Raw genomic sequence first — 22,203 nt, forward strand, 5'->3', positions numbered from 1 at the left:
GGTTCTGAGCCGATTCTAACCCCGTTCTGCCCTCTGACCGACTCAGCACAAGGCACGGAGTAAAAGCAGGGACCCCCAGGTCAGGAGTAACTGACATGACCCCTGTCAGTCTGGACCCCTGTCAGTCTGGACAGTCTGGACCCCTGTCAGCCTGGACCCCTGTCAGCCTGGACCCCTGTCAGCCTGGACCCCTGTCAGCCTGGACCCCTGTCAGCCTGGACCCCTGTCAGCCTGGACCCCTGTCAGCCTGGACCCCTGTCAGCCTGGACAGTCTGGACCCCTGTCAGTCTGGACCCCTGTCAGTCTGGACCCCTGTCAGTCTGGACCCCTGTCAGTCTGGACCCCTGTCCGTCTGGACCCCTGTCCGTCTGGACCTCCTCGGCCCACCTGTTTCTCGGAAGCTAATGATGGTTATTTATTCCCCCTCCCCCAGGTCCTTCAGTCTCAGTTGGAATGCTTGCTCCAGGGTCAGGAGAATATCCGGAGCAGCCAGGAGTTCACGGAGCAGTCGCTGAGCCAGGGCACCGAGACCGAGGTACTGCTGGTGAAGAAGCAGATGAGCGAGACCCTGAAGGAATTGGCCAGCCAGGACTTCCCTCTCCAGCCGCAGGAGAATGACCACCTGGACTACATGGTGGAGAGAGACGGGTTGAAGAAATCCATCCAGAACCTTGGGGTTCTGATCACCACCTGTGCCATTGCCCACCAGACTGTGGCCACGGGGGAGGGTCTGCGGCATGCTCTGGTTGGCCAACAGACCACCGTTACCATAACCACCAAGGATAAAGACGGGGAACTGGTGAAAACCGGGAACGCCATCCTGCGGGCGGAGATAACGGCTCCGGACGGGAGCTTTGGGGAGGGTGAGATTGTGGATAACAAGAACGGGACATACGAGCTGCTCTACACGCTGAAGTCTGAGGGCGACTTCACGCTGTCTGTAACTCTGTACGACCAGCCAGTCAAGGGCAGCCCTTACCGGGTCAGAGCGGTCAAACCCTCGGACATCACCCACTCCCCCGACGACATCAAGCGCAGGGTCAAGTCTCCGAGCAGCGGCCACATCAGGCAGAAGGCTGTCCGACGGCCCTCCAGTATGTACGGCACGGGCAAGAAGAAGGACAACCCCATCGAGGACGAGCTGATCTTCCGGGTCGGTGAGTCAGGGCCGCAACACCGTCAGCTCAGGCCATGCCGCCGGGGTGGGGGGTCGGGTAACGGGGGGGGTCGGGTAACGGGGGGATCGGGTAACGGGGGGTCGGGTAACGGGGGGGGGTCGGGTAACGGGGGGGGTCGGGTAACGGGGGGTCGGGTAACGGGGGGTCGGGTAACGGGGGGGGTCGGGTAACGGGGGGGTCGGGTAACGGGGGGGGTCGGGTAACGGGGGGTCGGGTAACGGGGGGGTCGGGTAACGGGGGGTCGGGTAACGGGGGGTCGGGTAACGGGGGGGGTCGGGTAACGGGGGGATCGGGTAACGGGGGGGTCGGGTAACGGGGGGTCGGGTAACGGGGGGTCGGGTAACGGGGGGTCGGGTAACGGGGGGGTCGGGTAACGGGGGGTCGGGTAACGGGGGGTCGGGTAACGGGGGGGGTCGGGTAACGGGGGGATCGGGTAACGGGGGGATCGGGTAACGGGGGGGGTCGGGTAACGGGGGGGTCGGGTAACGGGGGGGGTCGGGTAACGGGGGGGTCGGGTAACGGGGGGGTCGGGTAACGGGGGGTCGGGTAACGGGGGGGTCGGGTAACGGGGGGTCGGGTAACGGGGGGGTCGGGTAACGGGGGGTCGGGTAACGGGGGGGTCGGGTAACGGGGGGTCGGGTAACGGGGGGTCGGGTAACGGGGGGGGTCGGGTAACGGGGGGGGTCGGGTAACGGGGGGTCGGGTAACGGGGGGGTCGGGTAACGGGGGGTCGGGTAACGGGGGGGTCGGGTAACGGGGGGTCGGGTAACGGGGGGTCGGGTAACGGGGGGTCGGGTAACGGGGGGTCGGGTAACGGGGGGTCGGGTAACGGGGGGGGTCGGGTAACGGGGGGGGTCGGGTAACGGGGGGATCGGGTAACGGGGGGTCGGGTAACGGGGGGATCGGGTAACGGGGGGGTCGGGTAACGGGGGGGTCGGGTAACGGGGGGGTCGGGTAACGGGGGGGTCGGGTAACGGGGGGGTCGGGTAACGGGGGGTCGGGTAACGGGGGGGTCGGGTAACGGGGGGGTCGGGTAACGGGGGGTCGGGTAACGGGGGGGGTCGGGTAACGGGGGGGGTCGGGTAACGGGGGGGTCGGGTAACGGGGGGGTCGGGTAACGGGGGGGTCGGGTAACGGGGGGTCGGGTAACGGGGGGGGTCGGGTAACGGGGGGTCGGGTAACGGGGGGGGTCGGGTAACGGGGGATCCGTAGCAGGATCAAGTAGCGGGAGAGATCCGGCCGCGGGGGAGATCCGGCCGCGGGGCATTGGTACTGGTTCCTGCGCCAGGTCTCGGCTTCATGTTACCAGGGGAGCGCGAGTGGCCATTGGTTACAGCGATTGATCAAACTCCACCTGGACAGGACTCCTCACCCTGACTGTGCTCCCGAGGGGTGCGTCTGACCTGGTACCTCGGTGTCAGTCGGAGGCCCCTCATCTCCCAGGGATGGGCAGCTCCACACTGGCTCCCCTGTGAGTTTTACGCGTACTCCACATTAAAGAGCATGTAATGATCCCAGATATGGGTCTGTACCTCGACACAAAAACACGGCTGAGATAAGAAGCTACATTTCTGAGTTTTGTGTCATCTGCGAACTTTGAAATTATACCCTCTATACCCAAGTCCAGGACATTAATATACATCAAAAAGAGCAGTGGTCCTAATACTGACCCCTGGGGAACACCACTGTAAACTTCCCTCCAGTCTGAAAAACAACCGTTCACCACTACTCTCCGCTTTCTGTCCTTTAGACAATTTTATATCCACACTGCCACTGTCCCTTTAATCCCATGGGCTTTAATTTTGTTAACAAGTCTATTACGTGGCACTTTATCAAATTCCTTTTGAAAGTCCATATACACAACATCAACCGCACTCCCCTCATCAACCCTCTCCGTTACTTCATCAAAGAACTCAATCAAGTTAGTCAAACACGATTTTCCTTTATTGGCCCAGACTTTTCCCACTGACAATTCATTTTGACCTGGATTATTGTCTTGAGAAATTCTCCCCGGTGTCCTGGCCAATATTTATCCCTCATGTATAGGATTTGGCAGAGTCAACATGGATTTATGAAAGGGATATCATGTTTGACAAACCTACTGGAGTTCTTTGAGGATGTAATTAGTAGAATAGATAAGGGGGAACCAGTGGATGTGGTGTATGTGGATTTTCAGAAGGCTTTCAATAAGGTCCCACACAGGAGGTTGGTGAACAAAGTTAGAGCACATGGGATTGGGGGGAATATACTGGCATGGATTGAGAATTGGTTAACAGACAGAAAACAGAGAGTGGGAATAAACGGGTCTTTCTCGGGGTGGCAGGCGGTGACTAGTGGGGTACCGCAGGGATCAGTGCTTGGGCCCCAGCTATTCACAATATATATCAATGATTTGGATGAGGGAACTGAATGTAATATTTCCAAGTTTGCTGATGACACAAAACTAGGTGGGAATGTGAGTTATGAGGAGGATGCAAAGAGGCTTCAAGGCGATTTAGACAAGTTGAGTGAGTGGGCAAATACATGGCAGATGGAATATAATGTGGAAAAATGTGAAGTTATCCACTTTGGTAGGAAAAACAGAAACGCAGAGTATTTTTTAAATGGTGAGAGATTGGGAAATGTTCAAAGGGACCTGGGTGTCCTTGTACATGAGTCACTGAAAGCAAACCATCTTCAGCCGGAAGTGCCGAGTGGATGATCCATCTCGGCCTCCTCCCGATATCCCCACCATCACAGAAGCCAGTCTTCAGCCAATTCGATTCACTCCACGTGATATCAAGAAACATAGGAACATAGGAACAGGAGTAGGCCATTCAGCCCCTCATGCCTGCTCGGCTATTTGATAAGATCATGGCTGATCTGTGATCTAACTCCATATACCTGCCTTTGGCTGAGTGGACTGGATACAACAAAGGCTATGGGCCCCGACAACATCCCAGCTGTAGTGCTGAAGTCTTGTGCTCCAGAACTAGCTGCGCCTCTAGCCAAGCTGTTCCAGTACAGCTACAACACTGGCATCTACCCGACAATGTGGAAAATTGCCCAGGTATGTCCTGTCCACAAAAAGCAGGACAAATCCAATCTGGCCAATTACTGACCCATCAGTCTACTCTCAATCATCAGCAAAGAGATGGAAGGTGTCGTCAACAGTGCTATCAAGCGGCACTTACTCACCAATAACCTGCTCACCGATGCTCAGTTTGGGTTCCGCCAGGACCACTCGGCTCCAGACCTCATTACAGCCTTGGTCCAAACATGGACAAAAGAGCTGAATTCCAGAGGTGAGGTGAGAGTGACTGCCCTTGACATCAAGGCAGCATTTGACCGAGTATGACATTGAATCATAGAATCATAGAAGTTTACAACATGGAAACAGGCCCTTCGGCCCAACATGTCCATGTCGCCCAGTTTATACCACTAAGCTAGTCCCAATTGCCTGCACTTGGCCCATATCCCTCTATACCCATCTTACCCATGTAACTGTCCAAATGCTTTTTAAAAGACAAAATTGTACCCGCCTCTACTACTGCCTCTGGCAGCTCGTTCCAGACACTCACCACCCTTTGAGTGAAAAAATTGCCCCTCTGGACCCTTTTGTATCTCTCCCCTCTCACCTTAAATCTGTGCCCCCTCGTTATAGACTCCCCTACCTTTGGGAAAAGATTTTGACTATCTACCTTATCTATGCCCCTCATTATTTTATAGACTTCTATAAGATCACCCCTTAACCTCCTACTCTCCAGGGAAAAAAGTCTCAGTCTATCCAACCTCTCCCTATAAGTCAAACCATCAAGTCCCGGTAGCATCCTAGTAAATCTTTTCTGCACTCTTTCTAGTTTAATAATATCCTTTCTATAATAGGGTGACCAGAACTGTACACAGTATTCCAAGTGTGGCCTTACTAATATCTTGTACAACTTCAACAAGACATCCCAACTCCTGTATTCAATGTTCTGACCAATGAAACCAAGCATGCCGAATGCCTTCTTCACCACCCTATCCACCTGTGACTCCACTTTCAAGGAGCTATGAACCTGTACTCCTAGATCTCTTTGTTCTATAACTCTCCCCAACGCCCTACCATTAACGGAGTAGGTCCTGGCCCGATTCGATCTACCAAAATGCATCACCTCACATTTATCTAAATTAAACTCCATCTGCCATTCATCGGCCCACTGGCCCAATTTATCAAGATCCCGTTGCAATCCTAGATAACCTTCTTCACTGTCCACAATGCCACCAATCTTGGTGTCATCTGCAAACTTACTAACCATGCCTCCTAAATTCTCATCCAAATCATTAATATAAATAACAAATAACAGCGGACCCAGCACCGATCCCTGAGGCACACCGCTGGACACAGGCCTCCAGTTTGAAAAACAACCCTCTACAACCACCCTCTGTCTTCTGTCGTCAATCCAATTTTGTATCCAATTGGCTACCTCACCATGGATCCCGTGAGATTTAACCTTATGTAACAACCTACCATGCGGTACCTTGTCAAATGCTTTGCTAAAGTCCATGTAGACCACGTCTACTGCACAGCCCTCATCTATCTTCTTGGTTACCCCTTCAAAAACCTCAATCAAATTCGTGAGACATGATTTTCCTCTCACAAAACCATGCTGACTGTTCCTAATCAGTCCCTGCCTCTCCAAATGCCCGTAGATCCTGTCCCTCAGAATACCCTCAAACAACTTACCCAATACAGATGTCAGGCTCACTGGTCTGTAGTTCCCAGGCTTTTCCCTGCCGCCCTTCTTAAACAAAGGCACAACATTTGCTACCCTCCAATCTTCAGGCACCTCACCTGTAGCTGTCGATGATTCAAATATCTCTGCTAGGGGACCCGCAATTTCCTCCCTAACCTCCCATAACGTCCTGGGATACATTTCATCAGGTCCCAGAGATTTATCTACCTTGATGCGCGTTAAGACTTCCAGCACCTCCCTCTCTGTAATATGTACGCTCCTCAAGACATCACTATTTATTTCCCCAAGTTCCCTAACATCCATGCCTTTCTCAACCGTAAATACCGATGTGAAATATTCATTCAGGATCTCACCCATCTCTTGTGGTTCCGCACATAGATGACCTTGTTGATCCTTAAGAGGCCCTACTCTCTCCCTCGTTACTCTTTTGCCCTTTATGTATTTGTAGAAGCTCTTTGGATTCTCCTTTGCCTTATCTGCCAAAGCAATCTCATGTCCCCTTTTTGCCCTCCTGATTTCTCTCTTAACTCTACTCCGGCAATCTCTATACTCTTCAAGGGATCCACTTGATCCCAGCTGCCTATGCATGTCATATGCCTCCTTCTTCTTTTTGACTAGGGCCTCAATCTCCCGAGTCATCCAAGGTTCCCTACTTCTACCAGCCTTGCCCTTCACTTTATAAGGAATGTGCTTACCCTGAACCCTGGTTAACACACTTTTGAAAGCCTCCCACTTACCAGACATCCCTTTGCCTGCCAACAGACACCAAGGAGCCCTAAAAAAATTGAAGTCAATGGGAATCAGGGGGTAAACTCTCCAGTGGCTGGAGTCATACCTAGCACAAAGGAAGATGGTCGTGGTTGTTGAAGGCCAATCATCTCAGCCCCAGGACATTGCTGCAGGAGTTCCTCAGGGCAGTGTCCTAGCCCCAACTGTCTTCAGCTGCTTCATCAATGACCTTCCCTCCATCATAAGGTCAGAAATGGGGATGTTTGCTGATGATTGCACAGTGTTCAGTTCCATTCGCAACCCCTCAGATAATGAAGCAGTCCGAGCCCGCATGCAGCAAGACCTGGACAACATCCAGGTTTGGGCTGACAACTGGCAAGTAACATTCACGCCAGACAAGTGCCAGGCAATGACCATCTCCAGAAATTTAACTGCACCAGCCACATAAATACTGTGGCTACAAGAGCAGGTCAGAGGCTGGGTATTCTGCGACAAGTGACTCACCTCCTGACTCCCCGAAGCCTTTCCACCATCTACAAGGCACAAGTCAGGAGTGTGATGGAATACTCTCCACTTGCCTGGATGAGTGCAACTCAAACAACACTCAAGAAGCTCGACACCATCAAGGACAAAGCAGCCCACTTGATTGGCACCCCATCCACCACCCTAAACATTCACTCCCTTCACCACCGGCGCACTGTGGCTGCAGTGTGTATCATCCACAGGATGCACTGCAGCAACTCGCCAAGGCTTCTTCAACAGCACCTCCCAAACCCACGACCTCTACCACCTAGGAGGACAAGAGCAGCAGGTACATGTGAACAGCACCACCTGCACGTTCCCCTCCAAGTCACACACCATCCCAACTTGGAAATATATCGCCGTTCCTTCATCGTCGCTGGGTCAAAATCCTGGAACTCCCTTCCTGACAGCACTGTGGGAGAACCTTCACCACACGGACTGCAGCGGTTCAAGAAGGCGGCTCACCACCACCTTCTCAAGGGCAATTAGGGATGGGCAATAAATGCTGGCCTCGCCAGCGACGCCCACATCCCATGAACGAATGCAAAGAAATAACATGCAGGTGCAGCAAGCAATTAGGAAGGCAAATGGTATGTTGGCCTTTATTACAAAAGGATTTGAGTACAGGAATAAAGATGTCTTACTGCAATTACATCGGGCCTTGGTGAAACCGCACCTGGAGTATTGTGTACAATTTTGGTCTCCTTACCCAAGAAAGGATATACTCGCCATAGAGGGAGTGCAACGAAGGTTCACCAGACTGATTCCTGGGATGGTGGGTCTGTCGTATGAGGAGAGATTGAGTAGACTCGGCCTGTATTCTCTAGAGTTTAGAAGAATGAGAGGTGATCTCATTGAAACATACAAAATTCTTACAGGGCTCGACAGGGTAGATGCAGGGAGGATGTTTCCCCTGGCTGGGGAGTCCAGAACCAGGGGTCACAGTCTCAGAATAAGGGGTCGGCCATTTTGGAATGAGATGAGGAGAAATTTCTTCACTCAGAGGGTGATGAATCTTTGGAATTCTCTACCCCAGAGTGCTGTGGAGGCTCAGTCATTGAGTACATTCAAAACAGAGATCGATAGATTTCTAGATATTAAAGTCATCAAGGGATATGGGGATAGTGCAGGAAAATGGTGTTGAGGTAGAAGATCAGCCATGATCTTGTTCAATGGCGGAGCAGGCTCGAGGGGCCGGATGGTCAACTCCTGCTCCTATTTCTTATGTTCTTATGTTCTTGTAACTAACATCACTAAAACAGATGATTTGGTCATTATCACATTGCTGTTTGTGGGATCTTGCTGTGCGCACATTGGTTGCTGTGTTTCCTACAACAGTGACTACACTTCAAAAAGTGCTTGATTGGCTGTAAAGTGCTTTGGGACGTCCTGAGGTGGTGGAAGGCACTGGAGAAATGCAAGTCTGTCTTTCTTTCCTTTCCATTTGTCGCTGATTCTGGCCCTCCAGATACCGACTCACCGACCAGGGAAATAGTATCCCCTCATCTTCCTGATCACGTTTTGAGCAGCTCCATCAAATCTGCTCTTAACATTCTCTGTTCTAATGAAGAGTTCAGTTTCTCTTGTTTCTCTTCATAACTAAACCCTCTCATCCCTGTGATCAGCCTAGGGAATCTCGTCTGCTCCCTCGCCAAGGCCTTGACATCTGGGGATACAGATACCCAAATCACTAAAAGTAGTGACGCAGGTTAATAAGGCCATAAAAAAGGCACTCGGGTTATTTTCTAGACGGATAGAATTGAAAAGCAGAGAAGTTATGTTAAACTTGTATAGAACCTTGGTTAGACCACACATAGAGTCATAGAGTCATAGAGTTATACAGCACGGATAGAGGCCCTTCGGCCCATCGTGTCCGCGCCGGCCATCAGCCCTGTCTACTCTAATCCCATATTCCAGCATTTGGTCCGTAGCCTTGTATGCTATGGCATTTCAAGTGCTCATCCAAATGCTTCTTGAATGTTGTGAGGGTTCCTGCCTCCACAACCCTTTCAGGCAGTGAGTTCCAGACTCCAACCACCCTCTGGGTGAAAAAGTTCTTTCTCAAATCCCCTCTAAACCTCCCGCCTTTTACCTTGAATCTATGTCCCCTTGTTATAGAACCCTCAACGAAGGGAAAAAGCTCCTTAGTATCCATCCTATCTGTGCCCCTCATAATTTTGTACACCTCAATCATGTCCCCCCTCAGCCTCCTCTGCTCCAAGGAAAACAAACCCAATCTTCCCAGTCTCTCTTCATAGCTGAAGTGCTCCAGCCCTGGTAACATCCTGGTGAATCTCCTCTGCACCCTCTCCAAAGCGATCACATCCTTCCTGTAGTGTGGCGACCAGAACTGCACACAGTACTCCAGCTGTGGCCTAACCAGTGTTTTATACAGCTCCATCATAACCTCCTTGCTCTTATATTCTATGCCTCGGCTAATAAAGGCAAGTATCCCATATGCCTTCTTTACCACCTTATCTACCTGTTCCGCCGCCTTCAGGGATCTGTGAACTTGCACACCAAGATCCCTCTGACCCTCTGTCTTGCCTAGGGTCCTCCCATTCATTGTGTATTCCCTTGCCTTGTTAGTCCCTCCAAAGTGCATCACCTCGCACTTTTCCGGGTTAAATTCCATTTGCCACTGTTCCGCCCATCTGACCAACCCATCTATATCGTCCTGCAGACTGAGGCTATCCTCCTCGCTATTTACCACCCTACCAATTTTTGTATCATCAGCGAACTTACTGATCATACCTTTTACATTCATATCCAAGTCGTTAATGTAGACCACAAACAGCAAGGGACCCAGCACCGATCCCTGTGGTACCCCACTGGCCACAGGCTTCCAGTCACAAAAACAACCTTCGACCATCACCCTCTGCCTTCTGCCACTAAGCCAGTTTTGTATCCAAAGTGCCAAGGCACCCTGGATTCCATGGGCTCGTACCTTCTTGACCAGTCTCCTGTGGGGGACTTTATCGAAGGCCTTACTGAGTATTGTGAACAGTTCTGGTCTTCATATTATGGAAAGGATAAAGAGGCATTGGTGAAGATACAAAAAAGATTCACAAGGATGATACCAGAACTGAGAAGATATCCTTATCAGGAAAGGCTGAACAGGCTGGGACTCTTTTCTCTCGAAAAGAGATTATGAAAGGGTTTGATAGGGTAGACGTGGAGAAAATGTTTCCACTTGTGGGGAGACCAGAACTAGGGACCATAAATATAAGATAGTCACTAATAAATCCAATCGGGAATTCAGGAGAAACTTCTTTACCCAGAGAGTGGTGAGAATGTGGAACTCACTCCCACAAGGAGTAGTTGAGGTGAATAGTGTCGATATATTTATGGGGAAGCTGGATAAACACATGAGGGAGAAAGGAATAGAAGGATATGGTGATAGGGTGAGATGAAACATAGAAACATAGAAAATAGGAGCAGGAGTAGGGCATTTGGCCCTTCGAACCTGATCCTCTATCTCAATACCATATTCCCGCTCTCTCCCCATACCCCTTGATGCCTTTTGTGTCTAGAAATCTATCTCGCTCCTACTTAAATATATTCAGTGACTTGGTCTCCACAGCTTTCTGTGGTAGAGAATTCCACAGGTTCACCACCCTCTGAGTGAGGAAATTTCTCCTCATCTCAGTTCTAAATGTCCTACCCCGTATCCTGAGACTGTGACCCCTCGTTCTGGACCCCCCAGCCAGGGGAAACAAGTAGTGAAGGAGGAGACTCGGGTGGACCAATTGGGCCGAATGGCCTGTTTCTGGGCTGTAAATTCTTTGTAATCCTTCCTAGAGTTGGGTACGATATTCTAACTGCCAATACTCTATATTCTAAAATAAACCTGACAGAATGGAATCCTGATGTACGAAACTATACTTTATTGATTTGTTCTCAGGATGGAGGTGACACTGGGAAGCCCGTAAATATTGCCCATCCCTGGTTCCCCGAGGCATTGAGTCAACCAGTGTGGGACTGGAGTCACATGTAGGCCCAGACTGGGTAGGGGTGCCTGTTGCCGTGGGCCAATGGCGTGGGCCATCGTCAAAGTCCGTTGCCATGGGCCGTTGTTGGAGCCTGTTGCAGAGGGCCGTCGCCGTGGCCTCTTGCTGTGGGTCATTGCCATGACTTATTGCTGTTGGCTGTTGCCGTGGCCTCTTGACATGGGCCATCGTCGGGGCCTGTTGCCGTGGGCCGCCGCTGGGGCCTGTTGCCGTGGGCCGCCGCTGGGGCCTGTTGCCGTGGGCCGCCGCTGGGGCCTGTTGCCGTGGGCCGCCGCTGGGGCCTGTTGCCGTGGGCCGTCGCCAGGGCCCATTGCTACGTTGGTTTGAGGGTTCTTTACTCAGATGTTAATCCTCTGGTGTGTTTTTTGGTGTCAGGGACCAGAGGCCGGGAGAAAGGGGAATTCACCAACCTGCAGGGAATCTCCGCCTCGGGGAATAACCGCATCGTGGTCGCCGATAGCAACAACCAGTGTATCCAGGTAACCAAGCAACAAGGCTGGTCGCACTCCACCGATCCCGGCACACGCAGGCCAGGAAAGGCCCAGGCTCCGACCCGGCCTGTGCTGATCCCACCTGGGGTGGGACTGAGCCCCACATACTGGGCAGCGGGGGTGGGGGGTTTATTGGGGTTTATCCCTCTCTGGGGAGGTGGTGTTATGAGGGATGTTCCAGCTGTTAATGACCTCCCTGTTCCCCCCTAGATGTTCTCCAATGAGGGGCAGTTCAAGCTGCGTTTCGGGGTTCGGGGCCGGTCTCCGGGGCAACTGCAGCGACCGACGGGGGTTACGGTCGACCCCAACGGTGACATCATCGTCGCCGATTACGATAATCGCTGGGTCAGCACTTTCTCCTCCGACGGCAAGTTCAAGGTATCAGGAACCTCGCTCACCCGGGGGGAACACTGCGGGGTTTGTGGGGGGGGTGGTGGAGAGAGAGACTGTGGAGGATATCCAGCACGGACTGTGTGGGCCGAATGGCCTCTTTCCCAATGTCATTTTAGTGCCATTGGGGGTAATTGTAACCCCCAGGAACGGGTGGGTTGGGGGTGGGTGGGCAGTGAAAATGTAAAGTTTTTTGAGCGTGTCTCCACCCTGGCTCCCCCTCCCCACTTAAATCCGGCGGGTCGATACTGAAAGGGGCAATGGACCTCATGGAGATACTTCATATTTTGTGTATTGGACATAAACAAATTTAACTTTACCTGTTGGGGTTTCCCATCATTTCCAATTCATGTCAGGTGAAAGCAGGTGGGAAGGGCCGGGTCCATGAGGTGAGTGAGGGTCTTTATTGCACTGCTTGTGGGCCCGGGGGAGCAGGGGAGCTTCATCCAGACCCAACAAGCTCACCCGGGTAACGGGACCCCCGCCACTGACCGCCGGGACCCCCGCCACTGACCGCCGGGACCCCCGCCACTGACCGCCGGGACCCCCGCCACTGACCGCCGGGACCCCCGCCACTGGCCGCCGGGACCCCCGCCACTGGCCGCCGGGACCCCCGCCACTGGCCGCCGGGACCCTCGCCATCGACCCCACTAATCTTCTCCAAGGCCCACCCGATGTTGTCTACCTCCCCCCACCCCCCCCCTCCGATTTGTTCCAGGGCCCATGATCGATCCCACCCTCCATGATTCCTGGTCAATCTGGTGCCTGTGAAACCCGAAAGCTCAAATATTTACCTTCAATTCAGTTGCGATGGCCGGTTACAACACATTCAACGGGCTTCTGGGTTCCCCAGGCGAATATCGACACATGAGCTGATTTCCCAGCTCCTGGTCTCTCATACAGGACTGGGAGTGTTTGATGGGACAGTGCAGAGGGAGCTTTACTCTGTATCTAACCCTGTACCTGCCCTGGGAGTGTTTGATGGGACAGTGTAGAGGGAGCTTTACTCTGTATCTAACCCTGTACCTGACCCTGGGAGTGTTTGATGGGACAGTGTAGAGGGAGCTTTACTCTGTATCTAACCCTGTACCTGCCCTGGGAGTGTTTGATGGGACAGTGTAGAGGGAGCTTTACTCTGTATCTAACCCTGGACCTGCCCTGGGAGTGTTTGATGGGACAGTGTAGAGGGAGCTTTACTCTGTATCTAACCCTGTACCTGCCCTGGGAGTGTTTGACGGGACAGTGTAGAGGGAGCTTTACTCTGTATCTAACCCTGTACCTGACCCTGGGAGTGTTTGATGGGACAGTGTAGAGGGAGCTTTACTCTGTATCTAACCCTGTACCTGACCCTGGGAGTGTTTGATGGGACAGTGTAGAGGGAGCTTTACTCTGTATCTAACCCTGTACCTGCCCTGGGAGTGTTTGACGGGACAGTGTAGAGGGAGTTTTACTCTGTATCTAACCCTGTACCTGCCCTGGGAGTGTTTGACGGGACAGTGTAGAGGGAGCTTTACTCTGTATCTAACCCTGTACCTGCCCTGGGAGTGTTTGACGGGACAGTGTAGAGGGAGCTTTACTCTGTATCTAACCCTGTACCTGCCCTGGGAGTGTTTGATGGGACAGTGTAGAGGGAGCTTTACTCTGTATCTAACCCTGTACCTGACCTGGGAGTGTTTGATGGGACAGTGTAGAGGGAGCTTTACTCTGTATCTAACCCTGTACCTGCCCTGGGAGTGTTTACGGGACAGTGTAGAGGGAGCTTTACTCTGTATCTAACCCTGTACCTGCCCTGGGAGTGTTTGACGGGACAGTGTAGAGGGAGCTTTACTCTGTATCTAACCCTGTACCTGCCCTGGGAGTGTTTGACGGGACAGTGTAGAGGGAGCTTTACTCTGTATCTAACCCTGTACCTGCCCTGGGAGTGTTTGATGGGACAGTGTAGAGGGAGCTTTACTCTGTATCTAACCCTGTACCTGCCCTGGGAGTGTTTGATGGGACAGTGTAGAGGGAGCTTTACTCTGTATCTAACCCTGTACCTGCCCTGGGAGTGTTTGATGGGACAGTGTAGAGGGAGCTTTACTCTGTATCTCACCCTGTACCTGCCCTGGGAGTGTTTGATGGGACAGTGTAGAGGGAGCTTTACTCTGTATCTAACCCTGTACCTGCCCTGGGAGTGTTTGATGGGACAGTGTAGAGGGAGCTTTACTCTGTATCTAACCCTGTACCTGACCCTGGGAGTGTTTGATGGGACAGTGTAGAGGGAGCTTTACTCTGTATCTAACCCTGTACCTGCCCTGGGAGTGTTTGATGGGACACTGTAGAGGGAGCTTTACTCTGTATCTAACCCGTGCTGAATCAAAAGCAAAATACTGCGGATGTTGGAAATCTGAATTAAAAATAGAAAATGCTGGAGAAGCTCAGCAAGTCAGGCAGCATCTGTGGAGAAAGAAATAGAGTTAATGTTTCAGGTTGAGGACCTTTCGTTAGAACTGGAAGATGTTAAAAGAGTTAAAGTTCTTGAGCAAGTACAGAGCCAGGGAAAGGGAGAGAGAGGAGGGGAGGAAAGAACAAAAGGGAAGGTCTGTGATAGGGGAGAGGAAAGGATTAAATGACAAAAGGGATGATGGTGCAAGGCAAGGAAGGCGGTAATGGGACAGGTTAAGAAACAAAAGATTGGTCAGGAGTAGCTGTAAATGGCAGCAGCAGAACCATTACCAGAACTAGCTGACCGAAAAAATGGGAGCAGTGGTTATGATCTGAAGTTATTGAAATCAATGTTGAGTCCGGAAGGTTGTAAAGATGAGCTGCTGTTCCTCGAGCTCACACTGAGTTTCTGCCTCTGACTCTCTCTCTCCCTCTCTCTCTCGGTCTCTCTCTCCCTCTCCCTCTCTCTCTCTGTCTGTCTTCCTGTCTCTCTCTCTGCCTCTGCCTCTCTGTCCCTTTCTCTCTGTCTCTGTCTCTGTTTGTCTCTCTTGCTTGCTGTCCCTCTGTCTCTCTGTTTGTCTTTCATTCTCTCTGTCTATCTCTCTTGCTCTCTGTCTCTCTGTCTTTCTGTCTCTGTCTCTCTGCCTCTCTCTTTCTTTATGTCTCTCCCTCTCTGTCTCTCTCCCTCTCTGTCTCTGCCTCTCTTTCTCTTTCTCTTTCTGTCTCTGCCTCTGTCTCTCTCTGTCTATCTCTCTCTGTCTCGTCTGTCTGTCTCTCTCTCTCTGTTTGTCTCTCTCTCTCTGTGTCTGTCTCTGTCTCTGTCTGTCTGTCTCTGTCTGTCTGTCTCTCTGTTCCTCTCCCTCTCTCTCTGTTCCTCTCCCTCTCTCTCTGTTCCTCTCCCTCTCTCTCTGTTCCTCTCCCTCTCTCTCTGTTCCTCTCCCTCTCTCTCTCTGTCCCTCTCCCTCCCTGTCTGTCCGTCTCTCTCTGTCTGTCTGTCCGTCTCTCTCTCTCTCCGTCTGTCCGTCTCTCTCTCTGTCTGTCCGTCTCGCGCTCTCTGTCTGTCCGTCTCTCCCTCCCTGTCTGTCCGTCTCTCTCTCTCTGTCTGTCCGTCTCTCTCTCTCTCCGTCTGTCCGTCTCTCTCTCTCTGTCTGTCCCTCTCCCTCTCTCTCTCTGTCCCTCTCCCTCCCTGTCTGTCCGTCTCTCTCTCTCTGTCTGTCCGTCTCTCTCTCTCCGTCTGTCCGTCTCTCTCTCTCTGTCTGTCCGTCTCTCTCTCTCTCCGTCTGTCTGTCTCTCTCTCTCTGTCTGTCCCTCTCCCTCTCTCTCTGTTCCTCTCCCTCCCTGTCTGTCCGTCTCACTCTCTCTGTCTGTCCGTCTCTCTCTCTCCGTCTGTCCGTCTCTCTCTCTCCGTCTGTCCGTCTCTCTCTCTCCGTCTGTCCGTCTCTCTCTCTCCGTCTGTCCGTCTCTCTCCGTCTGTCCGTCTCTCTCTCTCTGTCTGTCCGTCTCTCTCTCTCTCTCTCTGTCCCTCTCCCTCTCTCTCTGTCCCTCTCCCTCTCTCGCTGTCTACCTCTCCTTCTTTCTGTCTGTCTGTCTGTCTGTCCGTTTCTCTCTCTGCCTGTCTCTCTGTCCATCTCTTTCTTTCTCTCTCTGTCCGACTCTCTCTGTCCGACTCTCTCTGTCCGTCTCTCTCTGTCCGTCTCTCTCTGTCCATCTCTCTCTGTCTGTCTGTCTGTCTGTCCCTCTCCCTCTCTCTCTCTCTGTCCCTCTCTCTCTCTCTGTCCCTCTCTCTCTCTCTCTCTGTTTGTCCGTCTCTCTCTGTCTGTCTATCTCTCTGTGTCTGTCTCTCTCTGCCCGCCTCCCCCTCTCTCTCTGCCCGCCTCCCCCTCTCTCTCTGCCCGCCTCCCCCTCTCTCTCTGCCCACCTCCCCCTCTCTCTCTGCCCCTCTCTCTCTGCCCCTCTCCCCCTCTCTCTCTGCCCCTCTCCCCCTCTCTCTCTGCCCCTCTCCCCCTCTCCCCCTCTCTCTCTGCCCCTCTCCCCCTCTCTCTCTGCCCCTCTCCCCCTCTCTCTCTGCCCCTCTCCCCCTCTCTCTCTGCCCCTCTCCCCCTCTCTCTCTGCCCCTCTCCCCCTCTCTCTCTGCCCGTCTCCCCCTCTCTCTCTGCCCGTCTCCCCCTCTCTCTCTGCCCGTCTCCCCCTCTCTCTCTGCCCGTCTCCCCCTCTCTCTCTGCCCGTCTCCCCCTCTCTCTCTGCCCGTCTCCCCCTCTCTCTCTGCCCGTCTCCCCCTCTCTCTCTGCCCGTCTCCCCCTCTCTCTCTGCCCGTCTCCCCCTCTCTCTCTGCCCGTCTCCCCCTCTCTCTCTGCCCGTCTCCCCCTCTCTCTCTGCCCGTCTCCCCCTCTCTCTCTGCCCGTCTCTCCCTCTCTCTCTGCCCGTCTCCCCCTATCTCTCTGCCCCTCTCCCCCTCTCTCTCTGCCCGTCTCCCCCTCTCTCTCTGCCCGTCTCCCCCTCTCTCTCTGCCCGTCTCCCCCTCTCTCTCTGCCCGTCTCCCCCTCTCTCTCTGCCCGTCTCCCCCTCTCTCTCTGCCCGTCTCCCCCTCTCTCTCTGCCCGTCTCCCCCTCTCTCTCTGCCCGTCTCCCCCTTCTCTCTGTCCCTCTCCCCCTCTCCCTCTGTCCCTCTCTCCCTCTCTCTCTGTCCCTCTCTCCCTCTCTCTCTGTCCCTCTCCCCCTCTCCCTCTGTCCCTCTCTCCCTCTCTCTCTGCCCGTCTCTCCCCCTCTCTCTCTACCCCTCTCCCCCTCTCTCTCTGCCCGGCTCCCCCTCTCCCTCTGTCCCTCTCTCCCTCTCTCCTCTGCCCCTCTCCCCCTTTCCCTCTCTCCCTCTCTCCCTCTCTCTCTGCCCGTCTCCCCCTCTCTCTCTGTCCCTCTGTCCCTCTCTGTCCCACTTCCCCTCTCTGTCCCTCTCCCCCTCTCTCTCTGCCCCTCTCCCTCTGTCCCTCTCTCCCTCTCTCTCTGTCCCTCTGTCCCCCTCTCCCTCTGTCCCTCTCTCCCTCTCTCTCTTCCCGCCTCCCCCTCTCCCTCTGTCCTTCTCTCCCTCTCTCTCTGTCCCTCTCTCCCTCTCTCTCTGTCCCTCTCTCCCTCTCTCTCTGCCCCTCTCCCCCTCTCTCTCTGCCCCTCTCCCCCTCTCTCTCTGCCCCTCTCCCCCTCTCTCTCTGCCCCTCTCCCCCTCTCTCTCTGCCCGTCTCCCCCTCTCCCTCTGTCCCTCTCTCCCTCTCTCTCTGCCCCTCTCCCCCTCTCTCTCTGCCCCTCTCCCCCTCTCTCTCTGCCCCTCTCCCCCTCTCTCTCTGCCCCTCTCTCCCTCTCTCTCTTCCCGCCTCCCCCTCTCCCTCTGTCCTTCTCTCCCTCTCTCTCTGTCCCTCTCTCCCTCTCTCTCTGTCCCTCTCTCCCTCTCTCTCTGCCCCTCTCCCCCTCTCTCTCTGCCCCTCTCCCCCTCTCTCTCTGCCCCTCTCCCCCTCTCTCTCTGCCCCTCTCCCCCTCTCTCTCTGCCCCTCTCCCCCTCTCTCTCTGTCCCTCTCCCCCTCTCTCTCTGTCCCTCTCTCCCTCTCTCTCTGCCCGTCTCCCCCTCTCCCTCTGTCCCTCTCTCCCTCTCTCTCTGTCCCTCTCTCCCTCTCTCTCTGCCCCTCTCCCCCTCTCTCTCTGTCCCTCTCTCCCTCTCTCTCTGCCCCTCTCCCCCTCTCTCTCTGCCCCTCTCCCCCTCTCTCTCTGCCCCTCTCCCCCTCTCTCTCTGTCCCTCTCTCCCTCTCTCTCTGCCCGCCTCCCCCTCTCTCTCTGTCCCTCTCTGTCCCTCTCTCTGTCCCTCTCTCTGTCCCTCTCTCTGTCCCTCTCTCTGTCCCTCTCTCTGTCCCTCTCTCTGTCCCTCTCTCCGTCCCTCTCTCCCTCTCTCCCCCTCTCCCTCTGTCCCTCTCTCCCCCTCTCCCTCTGTCCCTCTCTCTCTGCCCGCCTCCCCCTCTCTCTCTGTCCCTCTCTCTGTCCCTCTCTCCCTCTCTCCCCCTCTCCCTATGTCCCTCTCTCCCTCTCTCTCTGCCCACCTCCCCCTCTCTCTCTGTCCCTCTCTCCCTCTCTCACTGCCCGCCTCCCCCTCTCTCTCTGTCCCTTTCCCCCTCTCTGTCCCTCTGTCCCTCTCTCTCTGTCCCTCTCTCCCTCTCTCTCTGTCCCTCTCTCCGTCCCTCTCTCCCTCTCTCCCTCTCTCCCCCTCTCCCTCTGTCCCTCTCTCCCTCTCTCTCTGCCCGCCTCCCCCTCTCTCTCTGTCCCTCTCTCCCTCTCTCACTGCCCGCCTCTCTGTCCCTCTCTCCCTCTCTCACTGCCCGCCTCCCCCTCTCTCTCTGTCCCTCTCTCCCTCTCTGTCCCTTTCCCCCTCTCTGTCCCTCTCTCCCTCTCTCTGTCCCTTTCCCCCTCTCTCTCTGTCCCTCTCCCCCTCTCTCTCTGTCCCTCTCCCCCTCTCTCTCTGTCCCTCTCTCCCTCTCTCTCTGTCCCTCTCTCCCTCTCTCACTGCCCGCCTCCCCCTCTCTCTCTGTCCCTCTCCCCCTCTCTGTCCCTTTCCCCCTCTCTCTCCCTCTCTCCCTCCCTCTGCCCCTCTCTCTCCGCAGAGTAAGATTGGTGCTGGCCGGTTGTTGGGACCAAAGGGAGTGACGATTGATCACAACGGTCACCTGATTGTGGTGGATAACAAGGCTTGCTGTGTCTTCATCTTCCAGTCCAATGGGAAGCTTGTGACCAGGTTTGGAATGCGCGGCACTGCAGACAGACAGTTTGCAGGTACACTGGACGGTAATATTCCATCGAGTTACAATGCATGTCTCTCTCTCTCTCTCTCTCTCGTTGCGTTGCTCGGTGGGTTGGGTGCATGTGGACTCGTTGCCGACCTCCTGCATTTACTTTATCCGATGTGTCCAATATCCTGTCTCTCCCACCGATTCCTCACCGAGAGTTCACCAAAACACTGAGCACCAATCGCAGAATCTCAGCTCCTCCCCTCACCCCCACCCGCTGAGTTTAGCAGCTGGGCGAGAGGCCAACAACTCCCTTTCATTTTGTGCCTTTAACATAGTAAAATGTCCCAGGGTGCTTCACAGGAGCGATTATCAAACAAAATTTGACACCGAGCCACATAAGGAGATATTAGGACAGGTGACCAAAAGCTGGGTCAAAGAGGTAGGTTTTAAGGAGCGTCTTAAATGTAACAAAATAAGAACTAAGAGCAGGAGTAGGCCATTCAGCCCCTCAAGCCTGCTCCACCATTCTATAGGATCATGGCTGATCTTTGACCTCAACTCCACTTTCCTGCCCAATCCCCGTATCCCTTGATTCCCCCGAGTCCAAAAATCTATCGATCTCAGCCTTGAATATATTCAGTGACTCAGCATCCACAGCCCTCTGGGGTAGAGAATTCCAAAGATTCACACCCTCTGAGTGAAGAAATTCCTCCTCATCTCAGTCTTGAATGACCGACCCCTTATCCTGAGACTATGCCCTCTAGTTCTAGACTCTCCAGCCAGGGGAAACAATCTCTCAGCATCTACCCTGTCAATCCCTCTCAGAATCTTATATGTTTCAATAAGATCACCTCTCATTCTTCCAAACTCCAGAGAGTATTTTTTATTTTTTTTATTCGTTCACGGGATGTGGGTGTCGCTGGCAAGGCTGGCATTTATTGCCCATCCCTAATTGCCCTTGAGAAGGTGGTGGTGAGCCGCCTTCTTGAACCGCTGCAGTCCGTGTGGTGAAGGTTCTCCCACAGTGCTGTTAGGAAGGGAGTTCCAGGATTTTGACCCAGCGACAATGAAGGAACGGCGATATATTTCCAAGTCGGGATGGTATGTGACTTGGAGGGGGACGTGCAGGTGGTGTTGTTCCCATGTGCCTGCTGCTCTTGTCCTTCTAGGTGGTAGAGGTCGCGGGTTTGGGAGGTGCTGTCGAAGAAGCCTTGGCGAGTTGCTGCAGTGCATCCTGTGGATGGTACACACTGCAGCCACAGTGCGCCGGTGGTGAAGGGAGTGAATGTTTAGGGTGGTGGATGGGGTGCCAATCAAGCGGGCTGCTTTATCTTGGATGGTGTCGAGCTTCTTGAGTGTTGTTGGAGCTGCACTCATCCAGGCAAGTGGAGAGTATTCCATCACACTCCTGACTTGTGCCTTGTAGATGGTGGAAAGGCTTTTTGGAGTCAGGAGGTGAGTCACTCGCCGCAGAATACCCAGCCTCTGACCTGCTCTCGTAGCCACAGTATTTATATGGCTGGTCCAGTTAAGTTTCTGGTCAATGGTGACCCCCAGGATGTTGATGGTGGGGGATTCGGCGATGGTAATGCCGTTGAATGTCAAGGGGAGGTGGTTAGACTCTCTCTTGTTGGAGATGGTCATTGCCTGGCACTTATCTGGCGCGAATGTTACTTGCCACTTATGAGCCCAAGCCTGGATGTTGTCCAGGTCTTGCTGCATGCGGGCTCGGACTGCTTCATTATCTGAGGGCTTGCGAATGGAACTGAACACTGTGCAGTCATCAGCGAACATCCCCATTTCTGACCTTATGATGGAGGGAAGGTCATTGATGAAGCAGCTGAAGATGGTTGGGCCTAGGACACTGCCCTGAGGAACTCCTGCAGCAATGCCCTGGGGCTGAGATGCTTGGCCTCCAACAACCACTACCATCTTCCTTTGTGCTAGGTATGACTCCAGCCACTGGAGAGTTTTCCCCCTGATTCCCATTGACTTCAATTTTACTAGGGCTCCTTGGTGCCACACTCGGTCAAATGCTGCCTTGATGTCAAGGGCAGTCACTCTCACCTCACCTCTGGAATTCAGCTCTTTTGTCCATGTTTGGACCAAGGCTGTAATGAGGTCTGGAGCCGAGTGGTCCTGGCGGAACCCAAACTGAGCATCGGTGAGCAGGTTATTGGTGAGTAAGTGCCGCTTGATAGCACTGTCGACGACACCTTCCATCACTTTGCTGATGATTGAGAGTAGACTGATGGGGCGGTAATTGGCCGGATTGGATTTGTCCTGCTTTTTGTGGACAGGACATACCTGGGCAGTTTTCCACATTGTCGGGTAGATGCCAGTGTTGTAGCTGTACTGGAACAGCTTGGCTAGAGGCGCAGCTAGTTCTGGAGCACAAGACTTCAGCACTACAGCTGGGATGTTGTCGGGGCCCATAGCCTTTGTTGTATCCAGTGCACTCAGCCGTTTCTTGATATCACGTGGAGTGAATCGAATTGGCCGAAGACTGGCTTCTGTGATGGTGGGGATATCGGGAGGAGGCCGAGATGGATCATCCACTCGGCACTTCTGGCTGAAGATGGTTGCAAACGCTTCAGCCTTGTCTTTTGCACTCACGTGCTGGACTCCGCCATCATTGAGGATGGGGATGTTTGCAGAGCCTCCTCCTCCCGTTAGTTGTTTAATTGTCCACCACCATTCACGACTGGATGTGGCAGGACTGCAGAGCTTTGATCTGATCCGTTGGTTGTGGAATCGCTTAGCTCTGTCTATAGCATGTTGCTTCCACTGTTTAGCATGCATGTAGTCCTGAGTTGTAGCTTCACCAGGTTGGCACCTCATTTTTAGGTACGCCTGGTGCTGCTCCTGGCATGCTCTTCTACACTCCTCATTGAACCAGGGTTGATCCCCTGGCTTGTTGGTAATGGTAGAGTGAGGAATATGCCGGGCCATGAGGTTACAGATTGTGCTGGAATACAATTCTGCTGC

At 53.7% G+C, this 22,203-nt stretch overlaps 1 protein-coding gene across 2 annotated transcripts in view; it reads left to right on the forward strand.

The window, feature by feature from the left end:
* LOC137312342 (tripartite motif-containing protein 2-like) overlaps positions 1-22,203 on the forward strand; it is a 116,756-nt gene that overhangs the window by 27,263 nt on the left and 67,290 nt on the right. The window contains exons 4-7 of one of the 2 annotated variants that reach the window (XM_067978914.1): positions 434-1,157; positions 11,530-11,633; positions 11,856-12,023; positions 19,090-19,270. In XM_067978914.1, coding sequence (XP_067835015.1) covers positions 434-1,157; positions 11,530-11,633; positions 11,856-12,023; positions 19,090-19,270 — 1,177 coding nt within the window. The remainder of the gene's footprint in view (positions 1-433; positions 1,158-11,529; positions 11,634-11,855; positions 12,024-19,089; positions 19,271-22,203) is intronic. The other variant, XM_067978915.1, reaches the window with a different exon arrangement.

The sequence above is a fragment of the Heptranchias perlo genome, unplaced genomic scaffold (genome assembly GCF_035084215.1).
Source record: "Heptranchias perlo isolate sHepPer1 unplaced genomic scaffold, sHepPer1.hap1 HAP1_SCAFFOLD_422, whole genome shotgun sequence".
Classification (NCBI taxonomy): domain Eukaryota; kingdom Metazoa; phylum Chordata; class Chondrichthyes; order Hexanchiformes; family Hexanchidae; genus Heptranchias; species Heptranchias perlo.